The sequence below is a fragment of the Notothenia coriiceps genome, unplaced genomic scaffold (assembly GCF_000735185.1).
Source record: "Notothenia coriiceps isolate Sejong01 unplaced genomic scaffold, NC01 NC01_scaffold00037246, whole genome shotgun sequence".
Lineage (NCBI taxonomy): Eukaryota > Metazoa > Chordata > Actinopteri > Perciformes > Nototheniidae > Notothenia > Notothenia coriiceps.
The window spans coordinates 17,781,834-17,807,402 of NW_011369947.1; the positions used below are offsets into that span (position 1 = coordinate 17,781,834).

Sequence of the window (25,569 nt, forward strand, 5' to 3'; positions counted from 1 at the left end):
TGACACACTCTGGATCCCGAATGTGGTTTTCTCAATCCCATTTTGACCTGATGTGATAGTATTTCCTCCCCCTGCTCTTTGCCTGTCTCCAGAATCTGTTAGAGCTGATATAGTGACACACATCCTGCGTCAAAAGACTCCCACTGAGATGCTGACTGGCTTTCACTCAGTGGATGCCTGAGGGCAACTTCCGTCTTCAGTTGAAAAAGAGCTTCCTCTGTGGAAAAAGAGTTGCCCTTCTTCCTTTGTTCTGCTTTGGAATATTATTTCATGATTTCTTGGATGACTGCTGATTGCCTGACAGATTATCTGATCTTTCATATTTCTAAGGAAAATGTGGTTGTTATCTCCACCAAAGAGGTCAAGATTGTATGTTGGTTTGTCAGCAGGTTTACTGAAAATCTTCCGGCCTAATTTTTATGAAACTTTGTGGAAGGATATCACATGAGCAAAGAAAGAACCCATTAAAGATAGCATCGAATCCATATCAAAGGAAATGCGCTTCCAGTTTCACGTGTAATAATATCACTCCTTAGACAGTCAATGGGACTATTGGTATTATAGTTTTTTTAAGACAGTAATCTAGACTGAACATTCGTGTTGAATAAATATAAAATAAATGTGCAGCGATTGAGCAAGGATGTGGGTGTTTGGGGGTTTCAAGTTTTGACATGCTTTTCAGTCAGTATTTAGCAATAGTGCCATTTTCATTTTACAATAGAACTCAAATTGTGACGCTGTTGTTTTTGTCAAAGCAGCCAAGTAGCAACCAGCTTTCCCTATTTCCTTAACATAGATTGGACTAATGTTATCTTAAACTGGTGCAAGTTAAACAGAAAACCACTATAGGACAAAAAAGAAGGGTAAAAAGTATTTTGATATGTGGTTTGCTAACACTGTTATGGAGCAAGTAAGAAGAATGGAAAGCAGAAAAGCTTCATTTCGAACATTCATCAGATAACAGACCAAGTAAGAATATAGCGACAAAGCAATGGACTGTATATAATAGTCATCTGTAAAAGGAGGAATGTGTATTTACTATTTTCATGTTAAATGAGTTTGTAAATCATCCTACAGCTGTCTGAATTCTACCTACACTTTTGTGAATTGCAAAAACTAAAAGTTCAGAAGATAGAATATCAGAAGGGATGGTTGATAATATGATTAGTTTAAAAATAAATGTCCATCCTCCAGGAATTTGAGAACACAAGTGACATTGGGAGCACACAGAGAAGGCCACTAGATATTCAAAAACATTATTAGGACATAGCAGTAGCCTGTTTCTCATGATATTGAAGTATATCATGCCAATGGTCAAAACTGACCATGACAAGAGGAATCATCATAACTCAAACTGGGTACAAATACATTTGTTGTGTGGGAGAAATATGGTTTATGTCACTCTCTGCATAAACAGCAAAAAAAAGATTAAGATTAAGCCACTCTAGGATTCCCTTTTCTGTAAAACTCAGTGGCTCAACAGTCTCTCATCGAGAAAAACTGAAGAGCAGAGAGACCTGAGGCATGGAAAGTAACAGAGACAGAGTGATTCAGTGAAAGTGAATGGCTCTGATTCCCCTACCCATCACTGAAGAGGGAGGTAGAAAAAAAGGAGCAGGGAAAGGACGCACAGAGGGGGAAATGACTGGCGACTGTGTGGGAAGAGAGAGAGGAGGGGCTTAAAAAGTATGAACTTGTGTATGATTTAGCTGCAGGAAGCATTGAGAAGCGAAAAGACTGCAAACAGGACGCGGTAAACTCACGCTTTTAGCCTTTAACGAGGACTTGTTTTCCTCATGGCTTCTCAGCGGGGAACTTTTTCCACCGGGTCACACTTTTTCTAGTGCGCTCCTTCGCTCCTGAGAGTTATCTTGTTAATAATATCCGGAGCATTTAGCTTTTGAACCCGTGCTGTTTTTTCCTCACTGTGCGTAATTTCTACCCAGGATCGAGGAAAAAGGCGACATCACAACAACACGAGGACGAGGGATCAAGACAGAAATAAGACGAACTGGGGGAAAATGAAAGGCGTCTTTGATATCTGCTTGGTTTTCCTCATGCTGCACACTCCCGGCGTGCTTTCCTTGTCCACACGTAAGTTGCACACAGATGTCCATCGATGCGCAAACTCAGGGTCTTGCTGGGGAAGAGTTTTTTGATGGGTTGGGAACAGGCTGCCCTTTTTTTGGTCCATTAATACCAGTTTAATCCATGTGTCACTCAAACATCTGGCTGTAAACAACTCTGTGGGACATTGTCTTGCTCTACTACGGAGTATTTTAAAGATAAAACAAATGCAAAAATTGATTTCCACAACAATACAAAACTAATGAGGGTAATAGTCTGTGCAAACAATAAATTACAACCATTGGCAGTAAAAATATAGCAAGAATAAATATGGGATAAAGAAAACATACCGTTTTGAATGGAGGTGAGTCAATGTAAACACTCCAGGGCCATATAGGACACCAAGGTAAAATCATATGGGATGGAATTAGTATTTGAGAAGGATATTATTCTGTGAACACCTTGAATAAAAGCTCTTATAAACACAGTGTAGGGATGTTATAGTGATATTAAACATTATTAAAAACAATAAAAATACCTTTTACCTCCACTAAGTGTACCAAAGATATAGGGTTCCCATAAGAGGATAAAATATGTCAATCCTGTATAGAAACACATACTGATCACATTGAACCCTTCTTGGTAATACTATATTTAAATTATGCATCCAATAAGAATAATAAATATAAAGAGTTCCCATAGGAGGATAAAATATGTAAATCCTTTGTGTAAATACAAAAGACTCACATTGACCCCTCTTTGGTAATGCAGTATGTAAAATGCGTTTCCAATGTCAAATAACTCTTGTGATCCTGAAGAGCACTTGCTTGGATCCACTCTGGTTTATTTGTGGACACAACAAAAAAGACAAATGCCACTTTGTCCACTTGACACCTCCTGTTATTGATGTGCTCCTAGTGAAGTATATCGGTTGTGTCCCTGCAGAGAGAGCTGCTCCCCCAGGAGCCTCTATTTCAACAAGTCAAGGGCCATAATTCGTTTAACACATGGGGGCTTTAGGAAGCGCAACAAAACAGTGACATCATTTGCCTGGGTTTTGGAGAATGTTAACCGGCAGCTTAATGCACGGTAACGTAAATAAATCAAAGTTATGTCCGCTTCCCCTGTTAAGTGGCTGGATTAGTTTTTATGGTGAGCTCACTGGCACAGAGCAGCTCCTCTGAGAGGATCTCCTGTTCTTCATCCTGTTTGAAAGGCGCTAATAAAAGAAAGCATAGTTCCAGGGGCTTAGAGTCGACAATGGGTCTTGATCATAAGCTGCCCTGCTGTTTATTACAGGGCCTAATTGGTCATTACTGTTTTATTCACTGTAATAATGGAGGGTGCTTTCCTTTCACTCAGCGTGCTGTGGTTAACAAATGCCACAGAAATTAAACGGTTTAAATGTGGAATTTTCTTGGCAACATATAATTAGTTTTATGCAGCTCATGATCCCATAAAATTCAGGTTCAACTAACTTTATTTTTACCCGTTGCTAGATCTAATTTGAGTTTATAGCATAGGCTATAAAGAGGAATCGATGTTGGATTTGATCATTTAATAACAAATATTTGACTCTGAAAGACATAAAATCATTAAAGTTTACCTTGAGTTAACTTCTTCATGTCCCATCTCTCCTGCCTGTACTTGTACTAATTTGATTTATGCCAGACAAGATAATCTCTCCTCTTTCCATTAAGAGCAACAGTTAAATACCTAAAATGTTAGCTAAGGAGAATCAAACAACAGAAAAATATCCACCGTCTCCTCGATCTCCTTTCAGATAGTTATGCACGGCTCATTGTCACTAAATGTTGCGTGACTTCTTCCACTTGGCTCGTCCTCACTGGCCCCTCAAATTATTCCACATGTACGGCTATTGTACAGCAGACAGAGGAAAGAAAATACTTTGAACATGGATGAGTGAAGAGTAAATAGTTCTCTAGAACCGAAGGGGACGTCACGTACCTTTGAAGACAGACAGCATAAAGAAAAGTGCCCAAAGACTCCACATAATTAGTCATACATGTCATCGGAGGCCTCTTGCTCAAAAAACAAAAACTTCTCTAGCTTTCAATTCAACTCATCTCCATTCTCCACTGTCACAGAGTTTAACGCTGAGCTTCAAGCACCCTCAGCTTCTTCAAACAAATAATATTTTACAAGCCATTTCCTCCAGTGAGTGTGTCAAGCAGAGACAATAAACAGTAGTAATTGTGTGCATCACTGTAGTGTTTAAGCTGTGTTGTAAAAGGGGGCTTCGCACCCCGCTCTGGGGCAACAGCCCATCCCCAGCGCCTGGAATACATAAACACTGATTGTTATTCAGCTGGATCAGCATATTATTAAGTCCGCCGTATCCAGTGACAAAGCCAATGTGCATGTGTTTGTTTGTTCTTGTGTGCGTGCATAAATGTGTTTTGTCACAGCTGGAGTTTTGATATTGATATTAGTGCAGTTCTTCAAAGGCGGCTCCTCCATTGAGGACCACACAGTTTCTGTCAGCGTCAGGTGGCGTGTAGCCCAACAGACGTGGCCCCCGGGTGCAGATTTGTAGTTGGTCTGACAAAGTGTTGACACGCTCAGTCGTTAATGCATAGAAATCATCTCACTTACTTTGTTTTCATTGTGCCGTCTACTTAGGTGGGCTGCATTTTTTTTTTTTTAAAGCCTCCAATCCCAAGAAATAAACTCTCAAAATCTCCTCTCTTGTGAGCTGCTGTTGCATAAGAGACCGGAGAACAAATAACACACACCGTAACAACACAAAGTCCTACAAATCCACCATCATACACAGGAATAGTAATTCAAAAAGTAATTCAAAACTCACAAAAAAATTATAAATACATGAGTATCAGCGTGCTAAAACCCACAAGTTAATCTCTAACTCTTCTTGAAGTTTGCCACTTCAGTAATTTAACATTTAGTTGTAAAATGTGTTCACAACGTAGCATTTATTTATTTGAACTGTTTTACAGGTTTAAAAACCAAAGACCACAAGAAAGGCAGTCAAATAGCAGTACTCAGTGCTGTAAATCAAATGAGAGTAAGAAACTCAGGCCAGAGTTGACGAAAAAAAGCAGAAATGATCCAACACAATCACAAATAAACTTGCAAAGTGCACACAGTTGAGTAGAACACAATTAGTTCAGACTCGTCAGAGAAAAACTTTGAATAAACCATCTTGGTTAGCCCACTTTACACTATTATAACAATAATCTCCTCTGGTTTTGTCGAAAAAAACCTTACTGCATTCCCAGAATCAAATGTGCAAATCTGTTGGCTCTACATGTGTTTTTCCCCTCTGTCTGCCTGCTGGGCAGCAGCTCTCACTTGTCCCTCAGAGGAAGACCATTAAATTAGCACAAAAAAAACTCAGCAAATAACAAATAGGCAATATATCCTTCCAATCACCCAACCTTGAAACTGACCTTTTCGTGTAACCTTCCTGGAGTGCTCATCAACCGTCTTCATCCATCTCCTCCAGATGTAGCAGTTATCTATCCCCAGGACCCCGTCCTGCGCATGGGGTCCACGCTGACCGCCAGCTGCTGGGTCCACCCCGACCTCGGCGTCCACGCCAGCTCTCTGTTCTGGACGCTCAACGGTCAGCCGCTGCCCGGCTCCATGTACAGAGTCCTCAGCCCCACCAACCTCAGTGTGACTCTGGCCGGACTCAACGCCTCCCGGCAAACATCCGGCGACAACCTGGTCTGTCACAACCACAAGGGACACATCCTGGCCGGGTCCTGCCTCTATGTAGGAAGTAAGTTGAAGTTTATCAGTACGTTTAGATGGTTATTCAGCCCTGTTTCATCAATGGAGAGCTCAGTTTTTAGCTTACGTATTTGGCTAATGTACAGTATCTCTGAGGAATATCTGTCTGCATTTGTCTCTTCTCCACTGTTAGTCAACGTTAAAAAGGGGAAATAAAGAGTAGAACAGCAGAATGAAATGTAAATCGGAAGCAACATGGAAGCAGTAGGCAGATTTTTCTTTTTTTAAGTGCTGTATTTTATGTTTTGTATTCCTGCCTCCAGTGAGAGGCCTCCCTCAGTGCATCACTGTGTGATGCTTTGGCCACCTGTGTGGTCCATTACTCGCACAATAGCTCACAGGGCAGGGGACCTTTCACAAAGACACATGTTAAAATTTCTGTATATATGAGGACAATCATTTATATTTTGCATTTCCCAGATCTTACTCGTTTTATTAAAGTTAACTTTATTTGGTGTTCCTGTCAACAAAATGTCTTAAAATATTCCATGAGCAGTCCTTATCCTCAAGAACTATGGTTATTCGCTGAGAATGAGTTACTTAATACCAATGCTAAAAATGGCTTAAGACCCAAGTAATAAATAAAACTGAAGGCATCCTTTAACATTTAAACAACCCCCTTGTAAAAAGTAAAGAGCAGCCTCTCTCTGAAAATGTTTCCTACAGTACAAACGCCCTTTCTCTTCCCAGATACATAAAAATACAGGCCACTCCTAAGACTGTGAAAGGTGATGAGATGAAATACGACAAAAACGTAACCATGAAGACACACACACACACACACACACACACACACACACACACACACACACACACACACACACACACACACACACACACACACACACACACACACACACAAATTAGGGAAAAAACAAACCAATTTGCGAGGAACATCACTAGTGGGTGAATTACACTCAGGAGGACGAAGGAGCTGAAGTAATGGCTGGTCGTAACTTTGTACACTAATGACCCTACATCTTCCCTCCTTTTTTCTCTTCGCTCTACTCTCCCTTTTCCTCCTCACCCATTTCTGTCATCTCTATTTTCTTCCCCTTTCTCCCCATATGTCCCCCTTTCTGTCCCAGTGCCTCCAGAGAAGCCGGTCAATATGACCTGCTGGTCCAGGAACACCAAAGACCTGACATGCAGCTGGGCTCCAGGAGGGAAAGGAGAGACTAACATTAGCACACAGTACACACTCAAGTACAAGCTCAGGTACACTCACACAAAAACACACACTACAGCTACACCGTGGAAAACACTCATTGTGACAAATAATTATGTTCCTTATCTTAAAAAACAGCATTTTTTTGAAATGTCAAGAACTTTTTGATAGTTGAGCTAAAAAAACATTCCGCTTTTTCTCAGCCATAACTCCAACAAATCAGAGCATATACATATCACACACATACATCTTGAATAAGTACCACATACTTTCTCTAATATATAGTATATGATTCTGCCATAGGCCTAGAAATGAAAGGGGGTTAGGACTGAGCCAAAACCAAGCAAAACCAGGTTTATTCAAATTGGCTTAACTTGTTAACGTTCTCAGTTAAAAAATAAAATTATCAGCAGGTTTTTATGATGCTGACATGCCTCAAAAAGGCCCCAGAAACAAGCTAAAGTGGAGCTGGAAACGGGACAAAATACCATATCTCTTTGACAGATCGTATTTTAAGAAAAATAACATCATTGTTGCCAGAGGGTGAAAGCTTTTCGCCAGTAGAAAAGTCACATTTCATGAGATTTAGGGAAAACGGGTTTTCATCTGGGAACGATACATTTTGAAAAATGAGTTTCAGATGCGGTTGTAAACTCTTTTCCCATTTATTATAGTTAAATCAGCAATTTGAAAGCACTAAAAGGGAAACAACCTGACATGCAGTGCCCACAGGCGCTTCAACCACATTGAGATCTCTCGCTGCGGTCAGATTAGTGTAAATAAGGACTTAATAAAACCACTTGTGACAGATAAGCTCTTAACTGGTAACACATTATACAATAAATTATGTATTGCATGATATCGGTGCTGTACAGAGTTATTTGAGGTATTTTCTGTTTTGCTCCCAGATGGTATGGCAAGGAGAAGGAGTGTGAGGATTACACTCATACGCAGCCTTACTCCTGCAGCATCACCCGGGACCTGCACCTCTTCACGCCCTACGAGATCTGGGTGGAGGCCTCCAACCAGCTGGGCAGGGCCGCCTCCGATGTCATCACACTCGACATCCTAGACGTGGGTGAGTGTGAGAAAAAGTGAACTTTGACCTGGTTTCGTTTACCGTTTCTTTACAGCTTAGATCCCAGTGTGAATGAGCCTCTAGGGTATAATATAGGAAAGGGGATTCTAGGCTTTTAGGCTTGTAAAAAAACAGAGAAATGTCTACCTGCTTCTCCTTGTGACAGCTTAAACATGTCAACTTGTTAACAGTACAACCAGAGAGGGATTTTGTGATCTTCCTCTTTTTTCCGTCTCATAGTAGTTGCTAGTCTTTGGTTTCACACGACGTGAGAAAAAGAAAACAACAGTTCAAAATCTCACAGCAGGTTAACCGATGCAAAATGTAATGGGAAAATTGAAACAACCAATATCAGGTAAAATAATCAAATGTATACAGTGATAAAAAATCCTTTCAATGTTGCGTTGAGTTGTATATTTTTTGACGAAAGAAGCTCTTTAGAGAACAGGTTCTCCATGCTAGCATGATGTTAGCCGGATAAAATTATCACGTTAAAATAAGTTGAAACTTTACACACATTTGAAGATTAAGTTTGTTTATCTTATTATTGTTTGATTCAAATAAATGGTTAGACATGTTACTTTCATTAACTCTCTTGTCTCTGTGTTACTTTCGTAGCTACATCATAGCGCAGAGAGGCAATTATCTTAGCTTAGCATCGGGACTGTAAGCAGGGGTAACAAGCTAGATAAACATTAAAAATAACGCCTTCAAGCGCCTCTGAAGATTATTGATTAACATGTTGTATCTTGCTTGTTGTTTAATCAGTTGGAAAAATGTAATGTAATAAAAACAATTTGTGGTTATTCAGGGATTAGGTGCCAGACATATTCTTGGCTAGTAGCAAGTTTGCACACAGCCAGGCTAGCTTTATCCCTGTTTTTTAAGGCTTTATCCTATGCTATTGAATGAAAAAACACTCAAATAGGATTGTGTGCATAATATTAACTCAGAACTTAATTTTAAATGATTGTGGAATTAAGGAAAAAAACACAAAAGTCAAGTGGTGTATTCCTGCCTCTAATTCTCATCTCGTGACCCCTCAGATTTATTGTAACCATGATTAACTTCAGCTTTAGCCTCATATTGCTGCTCTTAAAATGTAAACTTTACAGATTCATCCCCTTTATTCCTACAGACAGTAGATTGGATTGTGTTCTGTTTTTTGGGAGAGAAGGTTGTTCACAAGTTCTCATCCAGCTTTACGCTGATATGAACTGAGCGGTGTTCCCTTTTAAAGCTTTGTTATGATGTCCGTTGCCTAGCTTAGTGCGGTTTAAGCAAATGGACCACAAGATCAAAATTCTTCTCTTCGCTCATTATCTCATAAAACACACACACACACACACACACACACACACACACACACACACACACACACACACACACACACACACACTCTCACATGCTTGCACACACCTGGACAGGCATAGGTGTGTGACGAATGGGAACGCCCTCTCCTTTGATGAGCATATTTTCTCTTTACTCATGCTCACCGGACACACATTCAGAGACACACACAGAAAACACTCGCTAACCCCCTTTTTTTTGTGGTGCTGGAATGTTCCACACTGATCCTTGAACATAATCCCGTCTCCAAGACCCCCGAGGCCTTAGGAGTTTGGGCTTTGAGTCTTTAAGACTTGGACCTGAAATAATACAACATGATTAGCTGGGAGATTTTCACCTGGTTCAACAGGCTCATAACGGTGCCGGGGAAATGTACAGAGAGCTATGTAGAGCTTTCGAGGTAAACACGTCACCGGTGAGGAAACAAGCGTCCATCAAACTGTAATCCTTTTTCCGTTCCCTAATGTATGCACGCACACCTGTTTACACACCCCGAGGGCAGGGCAGGGCCTGGTAACGGTATAGAAACACAGTGTAGGCGGATTCTGGACTTGTGTGTGTGTGTGTGCGGGGGATTTTGTTTCGCTCAGGTTTCCCTGGCCATTCTTCTCATGCAAGCAGTTTCCACAACAGTAGCAGGTCATAAAACAAAGCAGCCACACCTGCGTGGAGGTGATGTGAGTCACTACGGTCATGTCCAATCAGTTATGAAGGCGAGGCGAAAACACCTCCAGTTTTCTCTGCATTCCTCAGTCACGGGGATACCTGGGCACCGAGAGACTAGAGGCAACTTGTATGGGTTTCTGACTCCGAGAGGATGAGCGATGACATAATGTATGTTAACAATGATTAATCTGTAATTTTTCATGTCTAATTGACTTTTATTGCTAAATGCACAAGATGTATAGGAACGCCCACTTCTACTGAACAGTGGACCAATTACTTAAAGGTGGGGTAGGTCATTTTGGAGAAACCAGCTTGAGTGCACTAGAATTTGAAAATACACAGCCGGAAAAAATCTGCCACTTCCTTACAGAGCCCCCTCCTCCAACACACACGAACGCGCACATGACCAATGAGGGCACGAGATAAGTTTGTGCACAGATGGAAGGCTGACAGGCAGGTAGGCCATCCAGTTATTTTAGCTCCACAGATGACATTTTTTTATGGATTTTTTGTCAAAGCACTTCAGATATTCATTGCTATCGGGATGTTAAGAGCATTCCATGGAATATAACAAAAAGTGTATCTCGAGCCGGTTTCTCAAACTTACCTACCCCACCTTTAAGTGCTCATTAAAATGATTCTTCAACAAATAAAAAATTAATTCTACAACTAAATAATCTTCTAAGTATTCCTCAGAAATCAAAAGCAGCCAAGGATGAGATCATTTTAAGTAAGTTAATTGTCTTATTATCTTCAAATATCTTGGCTTTTTGCTTGTGATACATAAGTAATAATTAAAAAAATTATGTCAAAGACTATGTTGTCATCTCAAAATAAATATCTGAATGCTATCCATATTTACATCAGCAGATAAGGTATTATTATGCACTGTGCTATTATGATTCCCAAATGAATGGCAGTCAAATAGAAACATTAGAAATGGTATTTGATCTTTACTACAAATAGCACTTTCATGTGTGTCTCATCTTTGAATGATGTTCAAGTCTAGGAAATGCAAAAATGTAGATTCAAGGTTTTTTGAAAAGAAGGCAGAAGATTTAGTTATTTCTATAACAGAGTGTTGCAGGCACTACTGGTTTGCAGCGTAGTCAATCAGAGGGCAGGGAAGGAGCCTCTTTGTTGCCTGAGAGACAGAATGTGGGGCAAAGACAGTCCAATAAGGCTTGTGAAGCTCCATTCTGTGAGCACAGGAATAATTGAAACCATGTCTTCGGTTTTTTTAACAACTCTTTTATCTCTTCATCTGAAAAATGAACGGCAGATTGCATTTTTCCCTTACTTGTCATTGTTTTGGGCAATTAGTGTCCCCACTGTACTTAGATGTTTAAGTACTTAAAACTTTAGTTTTCTTAGTTTTACTCTCAACTTTTGTCTTTTAAAAATAAGCTTTTTTCTAAGATGAAAGAAAATGCATGCCACCAGTCACCCAAGAGTACAGACACGCCTGCAGTTACGCATTTTATTTCAGAGAGTCTCCCGTTCCTCAGAACGCTGGGGACCAGAAACATCTAAAACTCTCTCGTGTCAACTCCCACTTTTCCACTGAATCTTTCCCATCTTCTATTTCCTCTGGGTTAGTCTTGTTTGTTTATGGTAAGGGATGACATTATAAAAAGGAACTGAAGTTGGTATTGAAACGATCTCAAAAACAAAACGTTAAAATAATGGTCTGTCAGCACATGTTTGTTTGTCGAAACGATAATCGTTGTCAGATGAAAAAGCCTCTTCCAGCTCACACAAGTCAACTCTTCAAAAACTATAAGGAGACCACAAACCTCGGCCAACCCTGAACCCTTCAGTGAGCTACTACACATGAAGACATCAGTCCTTCCGATTTACATTTCTATTGAGCCGATTTTCTTGACCCTGCAAACACTGAAATGTAGAAAGAAGCCCCTAAGCTATGAATGTTTGGCTGAAAATAATAATCATGGCCATCTGTCCACCAGAAGTTTATCATTAAGGTCTTAACATAGAAATATACTTGTTAATGAATGTAATGAATTACAAATTACTCCAGTTTGTGCCTTTCATGAAGTCATTGTTTGTACATTGGAGATTTTGCACTGGTTATGTCATTATAGTCACACACTGGTTTATCATTGTTTTACGAAATCCATCCAATCCAATTATATTGAACATTTAAAAAAATGTCGGACATTGCATAGACCCAGAGGGAGCTTCTCTCCCACACACTGACCTATGCAACCACTCAAAGCGCTTTACAGCAACGCATTCACGCCATGCTGTTGGTTCAGTATCTTGCCCAAGGACACTTTGACCTGTTGACTGCAAGAGCTTGGGATCAAACCATCGATCTTCCTATTGGTGGACAAACCATTTTGCCATTCTCCTCACTCAGCAATAGTGATCTTGAGGATTCATTACAGCCCCTTGAATAACCCTTTGGTCTAGGAAATGTTATGTTGGAACCAAATAGATTTTAATCATATGTTCAGCTCTTTAGATCAACTTACTTAATAACCTCTTCCTCTCTTCTCCCTGCAGTGACCACGGACCCTCCATCAGGTGTGTCTGTCAGTCGCGTCGGGCAGCTCGAGGACCAGCTGAGCGTCCGCTGGGAGGCCCCGCCTGCCCTCAAAGACTTCCTGTTTCAGGCCAAATACCAGATCCGCTACAGATTGGAGGACAGCCAAGACTGGAAGGTATAAGGACACACACTTATAAAGACATAAATCAGTTCTCTTTGTCTCGTACACACAAACAGATATATCACTGCAGCTGTTTCTCATCCTAATGCTGTAATCACCTCTAATCTAGTTTGATTGAGGCCTCCGCTGCCAGATGGGTTAATAGTTCAGAAACTTTCATCAGCCATAAATCTCAGTCAGGTTTTGATCATGAGAAAAACACAGGCCAGAGCCACTGTGTATACCTCTGTTCAGACTTTTAATGAATGAAAAATACAGTCTAAAACCTTCAGCCGTGCAGATGGCGCTTCCCAGGATTCATTTGAGTCCTCTGGGTACGAGTGAAGATTCTCCTGTAATTAAGGGGGAATTACACAGATGTAATATAAGCAAGTCTTTGCTCGCAAAGTGGAAGAAGAAAAGAAGAGGAGTGGAGAGACGTGGCGGAGAGATGAGACCGTTTCGAGGGAGGAGAGAGGGACTTAAATCCAAGTGGCTTTAAGGGTTTGGTGGTGAAAACAAAACGCCATTTTCCCTCCGAACCGGCCCTAATCATGAGGTCATGCTGAGGAATGGAGGGATGCATCTCAGCTGTTAATGCCTTCAATATGGCTGTAAAGACGCTCAGCGGTAACGTCTGCCGATTTGGCTTCCCCACGTCACATCATTAGCCCTCTGATGCCAGTAATTTCCATGTTCTGTTTTCTGTTGTAGTCATTCTTAACAAGTGTTTACAGACTGAATGCCAGAGAGAAAGTGGGGACTATTAGACAAGATAATTAACTGCAGTGCCTGGGCGTCTCTTTCTCTCTATCTATTCTCTTTACTGTATGCATTGAGTACATGTACATGTACATGCTCTTCAGTGTTGTTCCTCTGCATATCCAGCTCTGTAACAAGTAACAGAGAGCAGATTTTTACCCAGCAGGCACGATTACATTAAAATATTTTCATAAACACGCTGATCAGGAGTCACTAAACAATGTGGTGTGCATGCATGTTTAGGTCTGTACATGGTTTGTGGTTGTGTTTTCTACATCTTGAATCTGCACTGTGTTTAAGTTTGCGCACATTGGTATTTAATACTGCTGTCAGACCTCCAACTATTCTGTGTTTGGCTCTTTTTTTCCAATAGGTGATGGACGACGTTGGGAATCAGACATCTTGTAGATTGGCTGGACTGAGACCTGGAACTGTGTATTTTGTCCAGGTACGATGTGGTCTGATTCTCTCTGTGTGTGCGTGTGTGTGTGTACTTGAGATTTAGTCAGTTTTAATAATGTTGTATCTTCTCCAGGTTCGCTGTAATCCCGTGGGAATCTACGGTTCTCGCAAAGCTGGGATCTGGAGCGATGGCAGTCTCCTACTGCTGCATCCACACCCCACAGCGGTGAGCACACACTGAAACACACACACTCACAGGTCTCACACTGTGTTTTCTTGTTCTTGATCTCAGTTTTTGTGAGAATTAAGTACATTTCAATTACGAAGATGGTGCTGTTTTATATTTCCTTACCTTTGTTCCAGCTTTTTTGTTTTTTTCTGTATTGGCAGATTTATTCATGGCAGATGCATCAGTAAAATCAGATTTTAAAAATCCTAACCAAAACAAATTACATTATCGCCAAACAAAACATTACAAAGTCAATCCAGACTTTGATTGTGTAACTTTGTAGTTGCAACACTAAAGTTATACAAATAACTAATTTAAAGATCAACCCCGAACACGATTTAAGTCCTGCTGTTCACCGTGGCTACCTGCTGCTGTTATCACAACTGTAAGGAACTAGGGCCATGACTATGAAAACAGAACATGGGTATTAAAGCACTTGGATTTACGAGAACTTCCCATGAACCTTGGCAAAAGTACCAGATTTAGATGAGAGGTCTTCTATGTTTGTGTGCAGTCGTTGCCTGAAGTGTTCATGGCTCTTGGTATACGTATCACCAGTACAAACAGAACATACAGAGCTCTACACATCTGGAGCTATTTCTCAATCTTCTCCTTTGCTTTCTATCCTTTAATGTTCATGTTTGCCTGTCTTTTCTACGACTCTGCAGTAGTGGAATGTAGATCTGCAATATCAACCCTGCTGCTCTGTGAGAAATGTCATCACCGAACACCAAAGCCAACCGAGCTAAAGTCTCTCCCTCTCTCTCCTTCCTTTGATTCCCTTCACGCAGAGCGGTTGATGTCGGGCTCATGTGACTCAAAGTCCAGCGGGGACTCAAACTCCACCCTGCGCCGGGAGCTGAAGCAGTTCTTCGGCTGGGTGCGGAAACACGCCTACGGCTGCAGCAGCATGTCCATGAAGCTGTACGACCAGTGGAGAGTGCTGATGCAGAAATCTCACAAAACTCGCAACCAGGTAGGTAAGCATCACTTAATGGATCCTCAGAAGTAAAAAACTGTTTTGTATTTTAAAAAGGCTGACTTGTAACAGATTGTGTCTTCTTAATTTAGGTTCTCCAAGGGGATAAATCCTAGCACAGGCTGCCTTTGTGGGCAGAAAAACAAGAAACTGAGCGAGTGTGTTTTTGTCTATGTGTGTGAGGAAGAGAGATTGTATTCGTATATGGGAATTATAAGACATTTGCTCTGGACATGTTGTGCAAATAACGGCCAGGAGAGGACATCAAATGAAAAAAACTGGGATTTTCTTCTTTATTTAATCTTTTCCAGTCAACATGAGCACTTTTTTGTCTGAAAATGTGGACTTGTTACGGACATCTTGGTTTCATCATTAGCAAGACACCATGTGGACTACTCTGCTTTCTCAAAGGACCACGCAACAGGAAAACTCACACATCCCTAAAGATGTTTGCCGCATATCTGCTCTAAATGTGCACAAAGGTTATCAAAACAGATTACAAGTGTTGTCCAAACAACTTCAAGTATTCTGACCTTTTTTGTTTTACTTCACCTGTGGATCCAAAGCACCATCTAGTGGCTGTTCAGCGTCTGTGGATTCTGCAAATCAAAGCGTTCACCGTGGTCCTGTTGGAAAAGGCAAAAGCAACTAATTATCATTCAGTATTTCTAAACCATGCTTTATAAGTGCCAAACTGGTTCACCCAGCATTCATGTGTTTTTCAGAGCAACAGTGTGACTGATGGTGTTTTTGTATGGAGACGTTTTACTGCCTTTTATTTTTGTACTGAATTGTACCAGCATATTTAAAACTGTATAAAGTTATGTTTTATGTCTTAAGTTATGCTTAGTTAGTAAAAAAAAATATCAATGACTGAAGTTGTTTTCGATTTCCTACTGTTGTTCTATAAAAATGTTGACAGAAACACACGGTTTGGAAATGAGTTGTGTGCACACTAAAGCGACACAATGATAAACGCACCTCTGCTCCTGCTGTATGGATATATATGTAATACCTGTATGTTCCCATTGCTCCAAAAGGTACGCCATGCTGCTCAACATTTTTACTGCCGCAGGGATTTCAGTCAGATTTCTGAAATGAAATATTTCCGAACAGCGATCTATAAGACAAAAGGAAGATGAATATGGCATTACATTCTCTCTTCATTCCACCCTCTAAATAAACAAAATGCTAAAAGAACCTGGGACTTAGATCAGTTGCTCCTTAGAGAAAAATATGCAACATATAGTCAGTCATTTTCTACATTATTTATGAATAACTCTTTATCTATGGATTCTACATCCACCATCTTAACCCTGAAGACAAAGGGACACCCTTTCATTTGTGACTTAAATGTTTAGAAGTATTGAAACTGTGACTGGAACCAGATCTACTTCAAACCACATTATAAGGAAGTAGGGTGAGTTCTGTCAGAAATCCTTACTTACTTATCTAAAATACCAAAATGTTTAGGGATATATTGTGCAATATTTCGGATTAATCAAATTGTGATCACATTGAATTAAAGGTCCTGTAGTATGAGCCATTTACAAATGGTATCAGGTACCACATGTGTTAATGAATCATGTCCAAGCTTATCATTATTTAGCAAGCTTAGAACAATGGGAAAGGGGTTGCAATTTAATTTCTTAGAGTTGCAAAAAGTGTGAATATGTGCGTAGGTGGAAAAGGGTAAAAAAGCTTCATTACCATAAAGTAGCACACACATAAAACTGCTGACCACATGGTGGAGCTATCTGCTCCTAAATATATAGTTATTCTTTGATGCAAAACAAACTTTCCAAATATTTTCATTGGACTGTGAATGCTCTCCTGCTAACAACAAGAAAAACAGACAACCAGGAATGAAAACCTTGGAGAGGGCAACAAAAAGCTGACATCCATGACAAATACCTCCCCTAATGAATCCAGGCTGCATCTCAAACCAGTCCCACAACAATGATGGGATGATGTTTGCTGCACTGTTTACTAGGAAACCTAAGACAGCGGTTGTGTTTCCTGTCAGTGTTCATCTCCTGCTGGTGACACAGAAGAGTCTTATTACCGAGCCTGTGAGAGTCACTGGTGCTGAATATTTAACCAGTGCAGGTTTAACTTGGGCACTGCTCTGCTCTAAAGGCTTTAGTTACCTCTGTGTTAAGGGGAAGAATTAGTAGTATGGGAGAGCAAGTAGTCGTTTTTCTAACTGCGTTTCTCATGCCGGAAAGCAAACATCTCTGTATTTGCCAAAAGTTATTTCTCCGCAGGGCTTTTCTGCCACAGTTGACACTTTTCAGATGCTGCTATTTGTCAGTCATCTTCCTTTCTGCTGCAAAATCCTTTTTAGGTCCAAAACTCATAGCCACAGAAATGTAGGCTTTTGAATTAATGTCTTTTAGTTTGAATGTTAGATTTTTACTCTATTTGCAAGGGCATGGCTGAGACCTTTAATGGATTTAAAAGAAGTAAGCATATGCATTATCAATCATATTCAACAGATCAAACACATATTAGTATTAGTCTAACAAGGTTCTGCAATTTTAATTATACTAAGTAAAACTACAGAAGAATGATCAGATAATATCACTAACATATCAAAAGTCAAACTTTGCAGAAAAATGGCAGGCTCATACTTTCTCATAATAAAGTGTTATTTGTTTAGTTAGTCCATATCGTATTTCTGTTTTTGTATTAAAATACTTAAAGCAATAAAAAGGCTTTTATATTTTCCGCTTGTAATAAATATATGAAAGTGCTTTTTGGCATTATGCAGCAGTCCTCTCTCTGTATTTCTCTGTATGTATCTCTTAATGTTTGCCTATCCAGTGCCTCAAGAGTTGTTTAAATTATTCACCTGAAAACCCTCTTTGCCTCTGAATTCAAGTCTTGGAATGTATATATTAAGTATTAGTCAATTTATTGAACATGTCAGAAACAAAACATACAACAATAATAATATATTTTTTTCTCACTCATAATAATAATTATAAAAAAGTACAAAAAAAATAATAATAAAAAAATAAAATAAAAAGATAATAATAATAATAATTCTCAAATAGTCTCTATCATGTTCAACAGGGTAGTAAGTAATATTGAAGAGAAAAGTAGATGTACTTAGTGCTCATACATGTTGGCTTTTAGCTCTGCCTGATTAATCAGCCAATAGAAGAGAATAGGCACAAACATCCCAAGAGATAATTCAATACTAAAAAGCTTGTTTGTTTTCCTCCCTGGAAAAAGTCATTTGGCATGCAGTGACTACATTTACCAGCTTCTTTGGCAGGCAATACATCTTTTACAGATTTTGCACTGATCTAAAATAAATGTAACTGCAAAAAAGCTGTCCAAATCGTAATAATCTCCAGTGCATGGTTTAAATTACAGCAGCGTTGAGCTTGTTAAATATCCTCCTGAAACACAAGATCAGAACAAGTCCTTTCATTTTTAATAGCATGTGCAGGGAGATGCTATTAGTTACAGCATACATATTATAGCTGAGCGGTTCATCACACTTACTGCGGGTCAGCTAGTAACCTAATGCTCATAATGGGATGACAAATGAACTTCATTGCAAGTGGCTGACATGACTGTCGATGCAGTGCTTTAGACTTTAAACGGAGCATTTTAGCTCTGAATTGAGCTTTACATGAATTGTTAAAGATCTCTATTTCTCCTCTTTAGGACAAAGTCCACTGTTGGCCCTGGTTGTAGAAACATTTTGTCCTGAGGGGAACGAGGGGAAAAGGAGGTGGAGAGCAGTTTGGGTGTAACCAGGGCTTTGATCAAGGTAGGGTTTCTTTCACCTCACAGTCATGTTTAATTCAGCCCAGGAGGCCGCAAATCACCTGAAGAAGAGAGACAGGCAGAAAAGGAAGTGCCTGAAGTGACAGAGGAACCAACGAGGAAGACAAGGGGACAAAGAAGAAGAAGAAGAAGAAGAAGAAGAAGGAATAAAGAGGCTGTCAGAGCATGCAGGAAGTGAAGAAACGTCCGATAATCTCTGCAAGAGAAAGAGGTCAGTGTGTGTGTGTGTGTGTGTGTGTGTGTGTGTGTGTGTGTTTTGGCATGTGTGTGTGTGTGTGTGTGTGTGTGTGTGTATAAGTGTGTGCGTGTGTGTGTGTGTGTGTGTGTGTGTGTGTGTGTGTGTGTGTGTGTGTGTGTGTGTGTGTGTGTGTGTGTGTGTGTGTGTGTGTGTGTGTGTGTACATCCACATGGATTACATTAAAGCTGAGCTGGTTTTTGCTCTGAATTCTCTCACAGCGTTATACAGCCGTTAGTCCATACTTGTTCGAGATGTCTACTTTGTTTAGAAATCATTCCCAAACATGCTGAGGAAGAACTTTAAAAAGCATGACCATAGAAAATAAGAGAAAGAGCTCCATATGGAAATCATCAGAGACAATTCAGACCGAGCCAAAAGTGCGGTGGGGGTGCCATACTGCTGCACAGAGCTGGGTCTGTTGCATCATTTTCATCACGGTCCTCCTCCTCTCTCCTTCAGGCCCGGGTCCCGGACACTACGCTCTGCCCCCGACGGTGGGATACATCAACCATGACTTCACCAAGCCCAGCAGCCCTGCATACTCCTTTCACAGCCGCATGAGCAGCGCCAGTGAGTTGTAAGATATTCATTTTCTGTCATATTGCTAAGTGCACTAGTTTTTAGGATCCTTAATGTCTCTTTTTTTCTATGCTTGATACCCGTCTGGAATAGTTTTTTCTTAATTTGACGAGGACTAAATAAGACTTTGGATGACCTTAAGTGCAATCTGTTTCCTGTAGTGGTCTCTGTGGACTCCAGCCCAGGACCGAGGTACCACATTGACGCCAAGTTAACCCGCTTTGGCCGGATGGAAACCCCGTCCTACTCCATGCTTGGCAGGGGAAGGAGCACAGGGGATAATAAAGGTGATGTAGGTTGATGTTACTGTAGCTATTATTCAACTATTCATGACATTCCCACTAATCAAACGTACTTACATTTGTCCAACTTTTCCTACCTAGAAATAAACAAGAACGTAGAAAATATATATTCAACATGTACAGTGGGGCAAAAAAGTATTTAGTCAGCCACCAATTGTGCAAGTTCTCCCACTTAAAAAGATGAGAGAGGCCTGTAATTTTCATCCTAGGTATACCTCAACTATGAGAGACAAAATGAGAAAAACAAATCCAGAAAATCACATTGTCTGATTTTTAAAGAATTTATTTGCAAATCTTTTTAAGTGGGAGAACTTGCACAATTGGTGGCTGACTAAATACTTTTTTGCCCCACTGTATATTTTCTACGTTCTTGCTTATTTCTTGTCTTGAAATTTTATTGTACAATGCCATGTCTTTTTATGCTGATGCAACGCAAACATTTCCAAAATTGGGATCAATAAAGTAGTATCTTATCTTATCTCTTACCTGTTCATCATCTTCTTAAACATGTTAGCCAGTAAGTCAGTGTGGCATCACCTTTTCAACATCCAGAATTCACACAAACATTTCTCAAGGAAACTACCTTTTCCCATGAACAATGGTTTAGTCTGTATGGACAAGTACAGCTCCATATATCAAATCAAATGAAGTTCTATTTATATAGCACATTTTAAAAACGATTTTTGGTCAAAATACTTTACAATAAGGACACTTTACAACAAATACAACAGCACAGTTTGTGCAGAATATCAGTATGAGAAAACGACACCCTCCAAATATATACATTTGAACACTGGGTAAATCGTCCAGAAAGTAGTTTCATTTGTTACGTGTGTAATCATGTAAATTAGGTATTTTTATTTCAAACATCATACCAGGATTATGGAATGTTGTGATTTCTATGGACACTATAATTAAAATAAACAAAGAGAGAAACTTTTTCCAAACTGACTTTTATTCCTGTTTAAAGGTGAGGTGTTTCAGACTCCGGGGCCGGGGGCCTACAGCCCAGAGAAGGCTCCCCCTCTCAACTCTCACCTCAGACCCCCCTCATTCACCATCGGCTCTCGCACCAGATACCGCTCTGTGGATCCTGTCCCGGCACCCAACAGGTGAAGACAGCAGGACACAGGCATTTGAGGAAAGGCTGGGGGTGGGACATGATTTTGGTTCTCTGTGCTAAAGAACTCATGGGCATGGTAGTTTATTTTGAGTCAATCTCATATATATTGTCCCTGTACACTATGGTTTTAACTCTCCACAAGTCCCTCTAGTGTCTGTTGGTAGAAATGATGGTGGAAGTAAAGGAGAAGGTCAGGAGAAGTAGTTTAACGTAACCCTAGTGATGAAGTCAATGGGAATACCCTGTACGATGCAAAAAAAGGTTGGAGAGGCTGGACAAGAATGTGGGAGGAAGCCCATAAACAAATGAAGATTATTGTGACGCGATATAAGTATTTGTATCGTATCGCATCGGATCGTACTGTATCACATAATATAATAGCGTGTTGTATCATTGGGAAACTCAGAGAGGAAGTAGATGTTTTATTAAACATCAGATTTTATATAAGTTATAGGTTCTTTATTTTATAACAGACAAATGTAAACTAGATCATGTTCAACATTCACCAAAGCACAGAAGGAATAACCTTGTACCTTAAAACATTCTGCTAAAGAGTTTCCCAAAGTGATTAAGGAGCAAGTGAAAATGCGTCAACAACAAATGCCCCACTGTATGAGAAACATCTGCTCAGAATTACAATGCAAAGGTTGCCAAATATCTGTTGTTTTTAAAGACCGTCTTCAGAAGGAACGAATGAGCTTAGCTTTGGACTTTGAAGGTATTGAGATACAGAATATTGCAAGCCTTATCATTTAAATCAGAGATAGCTGAAATGAGAACTCTCTGAAGCACAACGTTAATACGTGTTGTTTTTCCTTCACTCCAGCTACAGACTCCCTAATCTGCTCGGCAGCCAGGTCCCTAATAAACCCTCGAGTGCCAGCTACAGCTTCTCAGGCCGGAGGAAGGTGGGAGCTCCGTCTGAAGACCTCTCCAAGAGCCCCGGACCGGCCAAATACGACGCCACCAACCCCGACATCTACCACCAGCGCCAGCCCTCCTTCTCCATGCAGAAACGGACTAAGAGACCCAGTTATTCCTCGGCTATCCCCGGCCCCGGCACCTACAGCCCGGAAAAGTTTAATGTGCACCTCCCTAAACCCCCCTCCTTCTCTATGGGTGTCAGACACTCCGAGTTCGTCACCCCACTCGTGGTGCAAGTCATCGACTGACAGGATTCAATATGAATGCGTTGATTTTATTATATTTTTCATACAAATGTGGAGCTGTCATGTAAGGACTAAAATATATAAATAAATAATATTAAATAATGCATAAAAGTTGAATGTAAAAAACGTATTAACCAATTATCAGAAAGTGTTACAGTATCAGTTGTTCAAAGGGAAACATCTCAAACCAACAGTATTACAAATATATATAAAAAAATAACATTTCAAATAGAAATGATGTCCATTTATTCATTTATAAATAAAACAAAATATAAATAACTTTTGAATTTGCATTGGATGCACCCTGTCTAGAGTTTGTCAGCTTAACTTCACTCATAGCTTGAAAGGAGAGTGTTTAACAGAACAGGAAGTGAGAAGGAGTCTCTATTATTTAGTTCTTGGTATGGTGATCTTTACAGGTGAGCTCCAGTCGCTGCACTCGCCCAGATTGAGCAGCTCTTTGGCACACACCTGGAACAGGTAGGCTCCAGGTTTCAGCTTCAGCACCACCCAGTTGCTCTCAATCGGACCCAGCTGGAGGAGGAAATTAAAGATATATTACTATAAAAATAATCTTTGTTAAATGCATAGTATTTTAAAAATACGACACAATGCCTCTTTTTAAATAAACTGGTTACATTCTTGACATCTTTAAGATACAAAATAATTTGCTAAGTTATACATCGGGTAAGATAAGAAGAAGCTACAGCCTTGGTTAGCTTAGCTTACGCATAAAGAATAAAAACTTGGTTTTAACCATTGGACCATTTCTGAAAATCACTAGTTAACACAAACATGAATAAGTGTTTTTCCCAAATAGGGAAACTAATCCTTGAATATTTGAGTATTCATTCAATCATTATTCTAACAAGGAGAAACATGTGTTTTAATCAGCATTTCTTATTCAAAAGTAATTGTTCAATCACAATTCTTAACACTATTAAAATAATCACTTTATTTTAATGTCTACTGAAAAGCTATTGCCTCAATATTAAACAGTTTACATTTAAAAACATTACAGCTTAGTTGAAATGAGAAGGATTCCAGACGAAGGGACTTTCTGAAAACGTGTTGAGGTTACCTAAAAAAAACGTATTGAACTTCCTTGTGGTTGTGTGTGTAATAATGTAGAGTTTCACACTTCTGCTGTTACTGCTGATGATGGTGTTTCTTACATTGTACGACCTTGGGATGCCCCTGCTTTCCCGCTGGTACTTGATCTGGTATTTCAGAGGGAAGATGTCCAGGTGAGCCCAGGTAGGGGGAGGAGACCACTGCACCAACAAGCGTTTGGAGTCACGAGGGGAAACCGTGACGTCTACAGGGGGGTCCGGTTTCACTACAGAGAGAACGAGACTTGAACATTAACCACAAGTGTCTTCACAATATGCACATCAAGCTATATTGAGTATCACACGACGGTGCACTCATCACTCTCCCTACTCTCTTTTAGATCGGATTATTAATCATGTCAGTTGTCACCTATATCCTCCAACATGAAGCTTGAAAGATGGAAGCTGCTGCTCCCAGAATACACTGCGGTGACATTGATGATGTAGTCAGTGAGCAGCTTCAGGCTGGGCATGTGGCAGTGCCAGAGCTAAAAAATATAAATAAAAAACACAAGATTATAAATCATGAGGTTATATATTTCTATATTTTCATGTTTCAATTAGTAAACGTTAGTCATTTTTGCACACTGAGAGTTTATTTTTGTATCATTTAAAAATCTAAAATGTAATGGTAAAAACATACGATAACATTTACTGTAGATTCGTGCAAGAAAGGATTTAGATGTCGAAAATAATTCCCACAACAAAAAATGCGTGATTTCCAGAAACCAGTACCAACTATTTCCCCCCTAATGACATCATTTTCAACTCAGACTCACAAGACAAACTTGAAACTAGTGAGTTACAGCTTCTGTGTAAAAGGTGAGAGGGGTTTTTCCAAAAAACACTTTGACAAGTAAGGACATGGAAGTAAAAGTGTCTGGATCAACATTACAGTAACATTTCTACTACAATCATTGATGGATCATAGTTTCACTCTGACTAAAATCAGGCTTTTGGAAAACCCCCTTTTCAGTGTGTCTGCTGCAAAGGTAAATAAATAAAGCTGGTACCCGATCAGATGAGGATGACGATGCTGAAATCACATCAGAGGACGAAGAGCCGGGTTGGATGAGATGGCAGTGCTTGGTGACCGACTGACTGTGTCTCTCACTGGCAAACACATTAACACACATATTAATGAGCTCCTTAGCGACACTTAACGACAGGAGTCTGTTTTTACTAAAAGGTGTCAGTGGTGCAGGTCAGCACACAGGAGCAGAGCAGTGAGATCTACCTGTAGGTGGCAACGTAGTGAGTTGGTGGGTGATGGGGGGGTTCAGGCCAGGAGCAAAGAGTCACGTTGGGGTAGCTCGCACACCGGCAGCGCACTGTGGGAATGGAGGGAGAATCTGAGAGAACAAAAGTCATAAAATGAGCAAACAAACTATTTATTTATGTGCTTCTTAAAGTTGTGTTTTAAGAGCACGCCTTTGCCCTCTTTTCTTTGTTAGTTTGTTAGTCATTTAAAAGGTTATAGCAATTGAATGATAAATAAAATGTGTTGCAGGGTTGGAAATATGGTAATAAAAGGTAAACAAAATCCCATTAAGCCTCACAAAATGACTATATCCATTCACTGCATGTGAAAAAATACATGTGCAGTGCAACATAGCAGCAACAAAGCTCTTAATAAATGTAACAACAAAAGGGTAATTATGCTTTTTGTTTTACGACTCCTGATTAAATGACATGTGTTGAAAGCACATGCAAACACACACCACCAAGTAAATAACAAGTGGCATATGTTACTGGTACTCACTCCCTGGCGTTGTAGTCCCCATCAGCAGGTCCAGTGCTTGGCCTCCAAGAACACACAAGAGCAGAACCACAGTGACACACGCTCTGCCAGCAATCGCAGCCATTAGTGCTTCCGGCGGAAAACAATATTACTAAGTGAAAAAGCTTTCTAAATGGAGCAGTGAACCCTCGTTTGCAAGATATCGCCTACTCTCTTCTGTTCTTTCTTTGCTCTGCTCAGGTATATAATTCTGCACGTCAAAGTTCAGAGATAAAGAAGTGCTGCTGCTGCTGCTGCTGCTGCCGACTCCCTTCTGTGTGTTTGAGCAGCGGCGTATCAGGACTATAAAGC

At 40.1% G+C, this 25,569-nt stretch overlaps 4 protein-coding genes across 5 annotated transcripts in view; 2 read left to right on the top strand and 2 right to left on the bottom strand.

Annotated features, from left to right (window-relative positions):
• Nucleotides 1–25,569, bottom strand: part of LOC104965963 (gamma-aminobutyric acid receptor subunit alpha-6-like) — a 599,227-nt gene that overhangs the window by 401,633 nt on the left and 172,025 nt on the right. The gene's annotated exons all lie outside the window — the stretch shown is intronic.
• On the top strand, nucleotides 1,707–16,102 carry crlf1a (cytokine receptor-like factor 1a). The gene is given in 10 exon segments (XM_010795026.1): nucleotides 1,707–2,094; nucleotides 5,555–5,833; nucleotides 6,933–7,062; nucleotides 7,921–8,090; nucleotides 12,636–12,793; nucleotides 13,914–13,988; nucleotides 14,076–14,127; nucleotides 14,130–14,168; nucleotides 14,963–15,147; nucleotides 15,243–16,102. Coding segments are annotated over 10 exon segments (1,185 nt in total). The 5' UTR covers nucleotides 1,707–2,021; the 3' UTR covers nucleotides 15,267–16,102.
• On the top strand, nucleotides 19,693–22,393 carry odf3l2a (outer dense fiber of sperm tails 3-like 2a). Its single transcript, XM_010795025.1, has 4 exons — nucleotides 19,693–19,769; nucleotides 19,933–20,058; nucleotides 21,044–21,185; nucleotides 22,023–22,393. The coding sequence occupies exons 2-4, from the start codon at nucleotides 20,001–20,003 to the stop codon at nucleotides 22,366–22,368; spliced, it is 546 nt and encodes a 181-aa protein (XP_010793327.1). The 5' UTR covers nucleotides 19,693–19,769; nucleotides 19,933–20,000; the 3' UTR covers nucleotides 22,369–22,393.
• Nucleotides 22,381–25,538, bottom strand: ebi3 (Epstein-Barr virus induced 3). Of its 2 annotated transcripts, none has more exons than XM_010795024.1 (6): nucleotides 25,240–25,538; nucleotides 24,715–24,808; nucleotides 24,491–24,590; nucleotides 23,848–23,965; nucleotides 23,541–23,704; nucleotides 22,381–22,899 (listed from the first exon to the last, which is right to left on the bottom strand). In XM_010795024.1, the coding sequence occupies exons 1-6, from the start codon at nucleotides 25,340–25,342 to the stop codon at nucleotides 22,753–22,755; spliced, it is 726 nt and encodes a 241-aa protein (XP_010793326.1). In that variant the 5' UTR covers nucleotides 25,343–25,538; the 3' UTR covers nucleotides 22,381–22,752. The 2 variants fall into 2 exon arrangements, with proteins under 2 accessions (XP_010793326.1, XP_010793325.1); XM_010795023.1 differs by having other exon boundaries at nucleotides 22,597–22,899; nucleotides 24,715–24,829; nucleotides 25,240–25,499.

Bases quoted from the DNA above. Each gene is read 5' to 3' on its own strand.
- odf3l2a (XM_010795025.1), top strand. From the start codon at position 20,001: ATGGAAACCCCGTCCTACTCCATGCTTGGCAGGGGAAGGAGCACAGGG. The intron at 20,059-21,043 runs GTGATGTAGGTT...TCCTGTTTAAAG, and splicing joins GAGCACAGGGGATAATAAAG to GTGAGGTGTTTCAGACTCCG. The intron at 21,186-22,022 runs GTGAAGACAGCA...CCTTCACTCCAG, and splicing joins CCTGTCCCGGCACCCAACAG to CTACAGACTCCCTAATCTGC.
- ebi3 (XM_010795023.1), bottom strand. From the start codon at position 25,342: ATGGCTGCGATTGCTGGCAGAGCGTGTGTCACTGTGGTTCTGCTCTTG. The intron at 23,966-24,490 runs GTACCAGCTTTA...TATATTTTTTAG, and splicing joins CGTCATCCTCATCTGATCGG to CTCTGGCACTGCCACATGCC. The intron at 23,705-23,847 runs GTGACAACTGAC...TTCTCTCTGTAG, and splicing joins CTTCATGTTGGAGGATATAG to TGAAACCGGACCCCCCTGTA.